Source organism: Rhododendron vialii, chromosome 3a (genome assembly GCF_030253575.1).
Source record: "Rhododendron vialii isolate Sample 1 chromosome 3a, ASM3025357v1".
In the NCBI taxonomy this organism is placed as follows: Eukaryota; Viridiplantae; Streptophyta; class Magnoliopsida; order Ericales; family Ericaceae; genus Rhododendron; species Rhododendron vialii.
This window is the reverse complement of record NC_080559.1, coordinates 32842218-32852513: the sequence shown is the minus strand read 5'-3', so window position 1 is coordinate 32852513 and position 10296 is coordinate 32842218. Positions and strand designations below refer to the sequence as shown.

General features: G+C 37.2%; 1 protein-coding gene across 1 annotated transcript; it reads left to right on the top strand.

The window, feature by feature from the left end:
* The first annotated feature begins 1174 nt into the window (after positions 1-1174).
* LOC131320128 (NADP-dependent malic enzyme) lies at positions 1175-8421 on the top strand. The gene is made up of 19 exons (XM_058350725.1): positions 1175-1608; positions 3595-3715; positions 3804-3878; positions 4313-4464; positions 4546-4651; positions 4897-4962; positions 5218-5313; positions 5411-5482; positions 5558-5641; positions 5726-5824; positions 6299-6346; positions 6460-6513; positions 6652-6750; positions 6832-6921; positions 7023-7100; positions 7208-7282; positions 7370-7460; positions 7911-8039; positions 8132-8421. The coding sequence occupies exons 1-19, from the start codon at positions 1454-1456 to the stop codon at positions 8218-8220; spliced, it is 1779 nt and encodes a 592-aa protein (XP_058206708.1). The 5' UTR covers positions 1175-1453; the 3' UTR covers positions 8221-8421.
* The last annotated feature ends 1875 nt before the right edge of the window (positions 8422-10296 follow it).

The window sequence follows — 10296 nt, the reverse complement described above, 5'->3', positions numbered from 1 at the left end:
AGAACTAAAAAATAAGTCTTAGGGTGTTTTGTTGAAAGGCCTTAAAAAGATATGAGTAATTAAATAAAGAAATAAATTAAAATAATATGATCAGAATAAAAAAATCTTCACACCCGTTCAAACGCATTAAAAATTGAAGCACTTAATTTTTTAACCATATTTTTTAATATATATAAAAGGTCTAAAAAAATTAAGTGCTTAAATTTTCGCTCCGTTTGAAAGGGTGCAAAGATCTTGTCAATATAATAAGAATAACAAGATCTTTGCACCGATTCAAACGGATGGAAAATTTGAGCAATTAATTTTTTTAGACCGTTTATATATTAAAAAATATAATTAAAAAATTAAGTACTTCAATTTTTAATGCGTTTGAATAGGTGTGAAGATCTTTTTATTTTGATCATATTATTCTAAAGAGACATAATCAAATTTTGTCTCTAAGGCTCTCATAATTACGTTTTTGCTCCATAGGATTGCAAATTGATGGTGAGAATTTTTTTTTAACCCAAACGTCGCCGTTTGGGGCTAGCAGAGCCCAGACCAATTAAAATGGCGGAGAGAGGTAATTAAAAGGGCTGAGGAAGGGTAAAAGAGGAAAAAAGATGTGGGACCGGGAGGGGTGTGGTGTCAGGGGGGGTGGGAAAAGCAATTTACGTGGAATTTATACATTTAGGTTTTTGTTTTTTTTCTAAATAAGTCGATAGGCTTATTCTTTATTCAAAAAAATTTAGGTTTGGGTAATAATTTTTTATTTTTTCGATTTCTCTCGTCGATTTGGACCAATAATCTAAAAAAAAAAAAAATTGTTGCAAAAATAACGAATACTAAAAAAATTTGAATAAAAAAAAAACAAAACGAAGTGGCTTATTTAGCCCAAAAAAAGCCCCTTAGTCCTTGGCCCCACGTGGATGTGTGGTAGTAGAGAAACTTTTCAGTGGCTGGTGGACACGGTCACGTGGTGCCCGTGCACGTATCACGTTTGGACGGCCCAGATTTTTTTGGATAGTTTTTTAGTGCAAAATTACTAAAACACCCTTTCAAATTCAAACAAATCTGAACCTTTTAAAACACGTTTGGACAGCTGAGATGCGCGCACGGGCACCACGTTGCCGTGCCCACCCGCAATCCAATAGCAAGTAGTAATAACTTCCCCGTGTGCGCCTCTCTCTGTAGTTCCACTTGCTCAAATCCACGGCCGACACCTTTTTCCGTTATTATTTCTTCTGTGATGTCTTTTTTTGGATTCCGACACGGTGGAAAGAGAGAACCAATAATTGTACTCCCACGTCTTATCTGTTTTGGATATTCTCTCCTCACTTAGTACCTACTCCAACGAACCAGGGCAGAAGATCAAGGAACCCTTCAGTATAATTGTACTACTTGAGAGAAAGATACTTAAGAGAGAGACAGAGACTACTTGAGAGAGAGACAGAGACTTGAATCTGACTCTGAGATGGATAGTACTACGAAGAAAGTGAGGCCGGGTGGCGCGTCGGTGCTCGATTTCGACCTCAAGTCCACCGTTGGGGGCGGCGTTGAGGATGCTTACGGCGAGGATCGTGCCACAGAGGATCAACTAGTCACCCCCTGGACTATCACCGTTGCTAGGTTCTATCCAATTCATTCATGCTTCATCGTAGTACTACTTGTTACTTAGACCGATCGCGCGTCTTCATCGTTTTTTCACTGCTGCTTGTTTAGATCTGATGTTGTCCTAAATATCTTACTGTTGCGTTTTGGCTGGTACATGGTGACATTTTTTAGCTTTCTGATACCTTAGACATCTCTATGTACCCATATTAACCGGGGAGATAGGAAATCGCTAGTGTATAGGCTGGTTCCTGCTACGAATTGATCGTTTGCTTCCAATTTATGAACTGGTTTGCGGCTGATACTCAACCGTGATTCTTATATGTATCCTTCGATATTCCAATGCCGTTATATCGTTACGTGCATGTGCCGATAAGATTTTTAAAACCTTGTTTAGATCCTACTAACCTATGTTATTTACTGGGATTTGGGCTTTCTCTTATTAGATCGACATGGACTAGTACTTAAATATCTAACTCACGCTTGGTTTGTTTGGGCAAATGAAATTTCTCCGAAAAGACCGGATTAAATAAAAGTCAACGAAAGATCAAGGGAGAAATGAACCAAATCTGACACAGAAAAGTAGTACTAGTTTCTAGTACTTCTACAAAAGCTTTTCGGAATCAACTGTACTACTGTCACATCACCACTACTACTCCGTCCCTACAATTATCAGTGCTGCCACAACCCCCCACCACCACAACTACTCCATCCCTACTATCAGTGCTGCCACGACCCACCACCACGATTAGTATCCATTAGCTCTATTAATTAGCGAAAATGCTAAGCACACCGACAAGGAGAGTATTGGGGTGTTTTGGCTTAATAATTAATAATTTTTGTGAATTATCTTTATTTGAAATTCTTTTGCTTTTGTTAGTTTTGCAGTATAGGTTTTTTTCTTTTTTGTGAATTATTGGTCTGTCACGATGAGAGAAATTTACAAAGTAAAAATTTAAGATAAATTTTTAAAAAAAAAATTGCTAAAGACAAAAATAATCTAAAACAGATAGATGTTTTTAGATTATTTTTGTTTTATTCAAGATATGAAAGTTCTTTTTCATAATTCTAGAATTATAAATTTCTTTCGTCGAGATGAATCAATAATCCACAAAAATTTAAAGCAAAACTAAAAAAGTTGGAAAAAAAATTGAATACAAACAAAAATATTCTGGAAAGATTATTTAGCCAAACCACCCCATAAAAGTAGAAGGAAAAGGTTCGGGAGAAAGTTATGTACACATGTTGTGGATAATAGCAATGTTACATACATATTTTAAGTAGTACAGTAAAGAACAAGTGTGTGCTGTAGAAAAGTGAAGTTATGCATATTTATTGTTAGGTACAAATTTTATGGGTAGTTGTTACGAATGTTTTGGTTCATGTGTTACAGATGTTTCAATGGTTGGGTTTGTTACGTAATCTTTTGGTTCATTTGCTATGATTTTTTTATGGTGTTAGTCCCATTGACTTTTGCCCAACTAGGATCTAATACCTCTAGTTGTCTCTGCTTATTTGTACTTGTGCCAAGGGTTTTAATAGTGGCAGGAATGAGAAGTTTGGACCATCATACTGCTAGTGCTCGATAAATTGGGCGATAGTTTTTCTTATTGGCAGATACATGGCCGTATCAATGATGCCCATAAGCATCTTGCTACTGGTATATGAACACCAGATTGTGCGTGATCCACTACCCCCTTTTTACTCATTCAATATCCCACAGCTTGTGTTCATCCACTGATTATGTACAGCTTCAGTGCTGGTCAACATACTCGATAAGTACTTATAACTTCCAGATTATTATTCGTTCTTTTGATTTTCTTCCAATAGGTGATTTTTAATGGCCATGATTTAAAAAAGCCGATTAGACAGATGAATTAATAGAGCATTCTTTGCATGTATGTATGTACGTGTGTCTGGCATGCCTCATGCTTGAATTGCTGATGTATTGGTCTTCCGATTGCAAATTCGTCTGATATTTCTCCTCTTGATTGTGTGCTCCAGCGGGTATAGTTTGTTGAGAGACCCGCACCATAACAAGGGGCTAGCATTCACTTTGAAGGAGAGGGATGCTCATTACATACGTGGTCTGCTGCCACCAGTGGTTATGAGTCAGGAGCTTCAGGTTAGGCATATCAGCTCTGTGTTTTGGAGCTTTAGCCTATCACTGGTTATTATCATTCTGTTGATCTTTTCCAATTTGACTTATTCAGGAGAAGAAACTGTTGCACAATATCCGCCAGTATCAACTCCCACTGCAGAAGTACACGGCCATGATGGACCTTGCGGTGATTTTTTAACCCCACATTGCTTCCCAGTTGTTGAAGCTGTTGGTGCATACTGCTTAGATGCTCAGCATGAGTATATTATGATTGCTATCCCACGCACCTAACCCTATAGCATCTGATGAGTTGTTATTCTGTTAGTTAGTATCTTGGATGAGCAATTACTTTTTTTAATCATATACTCTTTGGTTTGAGATACCCTTCAATTTTCATTCCACTTCCCCCTCCCCCCCCCCCCCCCCCCCCCCCCCCCCCGCGTCCTTCCTACTGTTTTTCTTGTGATCCACCCCTTTCCCCCTTTGGCTGTGTGTCTCTGTGTGTTTTTACTTGAGATAATGTCATTCAATGTTGCTTTGAAATATTAAAAAATGCTGCGGGAATGGAGATTTCTACCTTTTTGTGAGTATTTTGTCCTTTCTAATTGTGTTTGTTTACAGGAGAGGAACGAGAGGCTGTTCTACAAGCTTCTTATTGACAATGTCGAGGAACTTCTTCCAGTTGTCTATACACCAACTGTTGGCGAGGCTTGCCAGAAATATGGGAGCATTTTTCAACGCCCTCAGGGCCTCTACATTAGCTTAAAGGAGAAGTATGACTTTGTTAAGCTGTATTTACAAGGCTCATAAGTTTACCTTTTAAACTCCATCATAAGAGCATCTTGCTTTTGCAGAGGAAAGATTCTCGAGGTGTTGAAAAACTGGCCTGAGAGGAGCATTCAAGTTATTGTCGTGACTGATGGTGAGCGAATTTTAGGACTTGGAGATCTTGGCTGCCAGGTGAATGTGCATTATCCTTTTCTTTAACTGCATGATTAGTTACGAGCCAGGAATTTGGATGATCTACTTTGGATTTTTCTCAGTGCTTCCATGTTGTCATACAACTCATTTTTTAGGTTATTAGTTGGAAAGTGTGTCCGTTTATTAGTACGTTTTTTTCGTTTTGGTTCATATGCCCTTCTTTTGTGGGTTATGATTGTCAAAAAAGGCATTTATATGCAATGACATGCTTAGATTGTTATCAGGGAATGGGAATACCTGTTGGCAAACTGGCTCTGTACACAGCACTTGGAGGGGTTAGACCTTCTTCGGTAAGTATCACCAGCTCTTGATATACACTATGTTCTGTGCAGATGTTCACATTGTCACATTCTTTAAACCTTCACTTCATTACCCACAGAGATAACGATAATATGTATGTGGTCGCGTCCACTTGTATGTGGTACTGTTTGAAGAAAAGTCGAGGCCTTGTTTACTTGTTTACTTGATTGCTAATCTTGATTGATATTTGCACTATCTTCTTCTTTTACCATTTCAGTCATGACTTTTTTAACTTTCCTGTGCAGTGTCTGCCCATAACCATTGATGTGGGGACAAATAATGAGAAGTTGTTGAACGATGAGTTTTACATCGGGCTCAAACAAAGGAGGGCAACTGGGAAGGTCCAATGGTTTCAGTGTTTTATTGTGCTTCGTTTCAGGCATGAAAATGTATTATTTAACTCTCTTACCAAATTGCAGTTTGTAAAATTGGTTTCAGGAATATGCAGACCTTCTTGAGGAATTCATGAGTGCTGTCAAGCAGAACTATGGTGAAAAAGTACTCATTCAGGTAGAGTCGGCTTCATTGTTTTCTTAACCTTGCCTGATTTTGTTCCATGGGTTAATTTGTTTCCATACTCCACAGTTTGAAGATTTTGCAAACCACAATGCTTTTGATCTGCTAGCAAAATATAGTACTACTCATCTTGTCTTCAATGATGATATACAGGTATTAATAATATCACGGTGAACCTTTTTTTGAACCTTGTGGAATCCCGTGTTCTTCTCTCATGTTTCCTCCCCAATTTTGCAGGGGACAGCAGCTGTGGTTCTTGCAGGGCTTGTTGGTGCACTCAAGTTACTTGGTGGTACCTTGGGTGACCACAAATTTTTATTTCTTGGTGCCGGGGAAGTGAGTTTAATCTTCTTCCTTCTTCATATAATCTATATTTTGGCACCCTGTGTGGAACAAAAAAAACAAAATGAATAGAGGTGGGAAAGTTAAAGTGGATAACTAGGCAGCGAATTTCTGTTTTATTATGAATAAATATTTGTTTGATGACAATGCTAAACCTATTGTTCTTTTTCACAGAAAATGCCCTTCGATCTTTACCCAAAAAACATGCAAAAACAGAGAGGGAAAGAAACGCATAAAAACAAGAACATGTATTCTAGGGGAACATGATTGCTTGTTAATTCAGTTGGCCTTTTCATTTTACTTTTTTACCATTATTCATCTTTTTCCTTGGGAGTTATATTTTTCGAGCTTTTTTCACCCATCTTCTCCAGTAGTGATTCCCTGCAATGATTCTGTTGTTGTTTCTCATCGAAAGAAGAATGCATCATGAAGTTTACCTATCTCACTTTTTATTGTCTGGAATTGCAGGCTGGAACTGGAATAGCGGAACTTATAGCTCTTGAGATGTCAAAACAGGTACCGATTTACTACCACATGTATGTTTGCGTGTGGCTTTTATCATTGGATGCAAAAATGAGCAACATCTAAATGGTGGTTGGTGTTTCTCTTCTTCCATTTTTCTGTTTCAGACTAAAGCTCCTGTGGAAGAGACCCGCAAGAATATATGGCTTGTCGACTCAAAAGTAAGTCCAGCCTAAGTTTCTTGCTAAACAGTTGATTATATACTTTTAGATAACTATAATGATCTTTAAACTCTGATTTATACTTGATGATTTTGGTGTTTGCATCTGCGTTTAAATAAGTTGGCATTCCTCTTGCAGGGATTAATTGTTAGTTCTCGTAAGGATTCCCTTCAGCACTTCAAGAAGCCTTGGGCTCATGAACATCCACCCGCAACGACTCTTTTAGATGCTGTCAAGGTTGGATGACTCCCCTTGTGTCTATACATTGTCATAAGAAGATAGTAGTTTTCAAAGTGTTTCGGTATCCATTGTCATCAGGCTATCAAGCCAACGGTTCTAATTGGAACATCTGGAGTAGGAAGCACATTTACAAAAGAGGTGGTTGAGGCCATGGCAGAATTCAATGAGGTCTCTCTCTCTCTCTCTCTCTCTGTGCGTGCGCGCACATGCGCATGTGCATGGGTGTCCAGTGTTTAACTGAAGTAAGATTATAAACGAATGGCATGCAGAAACCTCTTATTTTGGCCCTCTCCAACCCGACCTCGCAATCTGAGTGCACTGCTGAAGAAGCATACAAATGGACTCAGGTAAAAAAGAGATGCAGTTTCTCATCTCATATTATTCATGATAATGCTTGATATTTGTATGCAAAACTAACATAATTCTGTCTTTTTTGCCCCTGTTTTGACATAAGGGCCGTGCAATTTATGCCAGTGGAAGTCCGTTTGATCCTGTTGAATACAATGGAAAAGTTCACGTACCTGGCCAGGTCATATAACTTGATATATCTCGTTTGTGCTGCCCTATCCTCCAATAAACTTATGGGGTATTAATGACTTTTTTGTGATCAATACAGGCAAACAATGCGTACATTTTTCCTGGATTGGGTTTAGGTTTGGTCATTTCTGGTGCAATTCGGGTTCACGATGACATGCTTCTGGCAGCCTGTAAGTACACAAAATTAAGAGTTATACGTTTCAAATTGGATAAACTTGCTAATTAAGAACCAAAGAATCTATTCTCCTTTTCCTTTATGTTTTTTTTGTTTACGTACGTTTTACTTTGCTTTTGTTTTTTTATTCTTTTGTTTACTTCGCTGAATTATGAATTGGTTTAAGAATTACATTGAATATCTAATAAATCTCCATTCAGTATGTATGGTACGTAAATGGTTTGAGAGGTAGAACCAGATAACTAAACAACATAAACGGGGAGTTTCTGATGTGCAATCACTTGTGTGAAGAATATTGCAAAACATAAAACAGGTCGTGTTGAATCACAGCTTTGCAACGGACATGACAAATGAGTAGATTGATATACTACCCAGAAAAAAGAATGGGTACATTGGCTTGCACTTTTTTTCACCGTGTATTTTATTACTCTTTTGTTTTTTGCAGCGGAGGGTTTGGCTGGGCAAGTAACGAAAGAGAACTGTGAAAAGGGTTTGATCTATCCGCCATTCTGTAATATCAGAAAGATCTCTGCCCATATTGCTGCTAATGTAGCTGCTAAAGCATATGAACTCGGTGAGAAACCATTTCTTCCTCGTATAATTTTCTTGTTCCCTCAAAGAAGAGAATGTGTTTCTTATTTGGTAAATTGCACAATCCTTTTGTAGGGTTGGCATCAAGACTCCCTCGACCCGAGAATCTGGTGAAGTATGCCGAAAGCTGCATGTATACTCCCAACTACAGAACCTACCGGTGATATTGTGATTGAAATCTACAGCTTGTTTTTACTTATTGTGTTTAACTGAAGTAGTGTCCTTTGTGTTTTCCTTATGAAATCTACCTCTAGGTCTCCCCTCTTGAGGATGTATCTTTCGTAATTTTCCTGCTCGATTGTAATACTTGAATAATGTATTTTTAATAATGTTATAAACGTAACAGAGCCTGTGTTCAAGATTCAGTTTGTGTTTGAATTCAGATCAGCACGAATTTCCTCTTTTTCCTGATGCTTTTTTAGTTTCAAATCTTTTAGGAATTAGTTTGGCAGCTCCTAGATTGCCGAATTGCTTATCAAGGAAAACCAACAAGGACTAAACAAATAAGAAATGAATAACCAAACAATTTTGCATATTTTGGTTTTGCTCATTTGTCATGTTTATGCGGATGCACGATTAAACCGAAATATGAAAATAAATGAAAATTGACCGAAGAAATAAACAGAAGAACACAGTTACATAAGAATTACGTGGTTTGACACATGCACATGCTTTATATCTCCCCCACTTGGGAAGGGAATGATAACTGTAATCAATAAGGATTACAAGCTCTCCGATCTTATCACAATTTTGCTTCTCTCTTATAAAAGCATCTCTCTCAAAAAAAAAAAAAAAAAATTGTTTAGAAACCTTAAAACGTATATAAGATACATATTAATTTATAGAGATACAGTGCGTCATGATGGACTTAGGCCCCGTTCCGCTTTCTTTAAAATGGAGTTTTTAGAAAATGAAAGTAATTTCAAGTTCAAAAATCATGTGTTTACGTAAATAATTTTTCTACCAATATGTATCTTATTTGATAGATCTCATTGAGATCTTTTAAATGGTGCAAAAAAAAAAATTATTTTTTTATTTTCTTTATATTTGAGCTTGAAATTATCTTATTTTTGAAAAAAAAAGGTTTAAAAAGAAAGTGGAGCAGCACCTTAACCATCGTTCGGATGGAACTTCTTGTGTTCGACTGACAGTCCGGACGGACTTGACTACCGTCAGAGCGTCCCAATAGCCTGTGCGATGGAAGTATGGAACTGCAAGCCACGCAACATGTCATTGTATTTGTATAAAGGGGGGAAAAAAACAAAAAAACCAAAAAGCAATGTGAACGATGAAAGTCAAAAGCCATTCATACAACCTAAGACTAACACGGAACAACCAATAAGGGTTTCACAAGACAAAGAGTCAAGGTTTTTTTTTAGTTGGATGAACAGGCCAATTTAAGCGCACCTTGACTAATTTCGGAGCTCTGAAATTACCAACCGGACGAACTCTCTAGTGGTCCTAAGATTTAGAATGTTTGGCCTCCGGTTAAGATTATAGTAACAACATTCTTGGACATTTTGTGCTATGTTTGTTTGTTGTTGGATTAGTTAAAAAAAAGGAAAAGGAAAAGAAAAAGGAAAGTAAAGTAAAGTAAATGGTAAAAACCAAGAATAAAAAAATGAGCACATATGTTTCTCATTTCATTAAATTAAAGCGGTGTTTTGAGAATTTTTTTTTTTAAACACGGGAAGAGAATGGTCTTTATTATAGGGATCGCTTAGTCAACGAATTATGAACTATTTTATTACAAGAACGTTTGACATGTACAAAATTACAAAAACAAAATAAAGATCGTAGATCTAAGAACAATTCGAGAGAACAGAGCTACAACCTGCAAATGATTTTCCTACAAGAGAATATGCATAGTACTGTTCGTTGCTTTTAACTTGCTGTTACTGTAACTTGTAAAAAGCACAGCAAACGGTGCAATTGGGTTCAAAATTATGATGATTATAATCCCACCATTGACCACGTGAAGTGATGGTGATATCTTGGTCCTCCCATTTAGATCTTAAATTTCATATGGAAGGAACATAGAAGCGAGCCAAGGGGGTTCGGAGGCGGCTCAAATAAAGAGGTAAAGAACTTATTGAAGATCTCGAATAAAAACCAACTAGCTAAATTGAAAAAGTACCTTTCTAACTAATTTTTTTTTGGGGCCTAGGATTGTTGTGGATGCCCTAACTCATCAGAATTAAACTTTTTTGAATTTTAATACCAAACCAAATTACAACTAA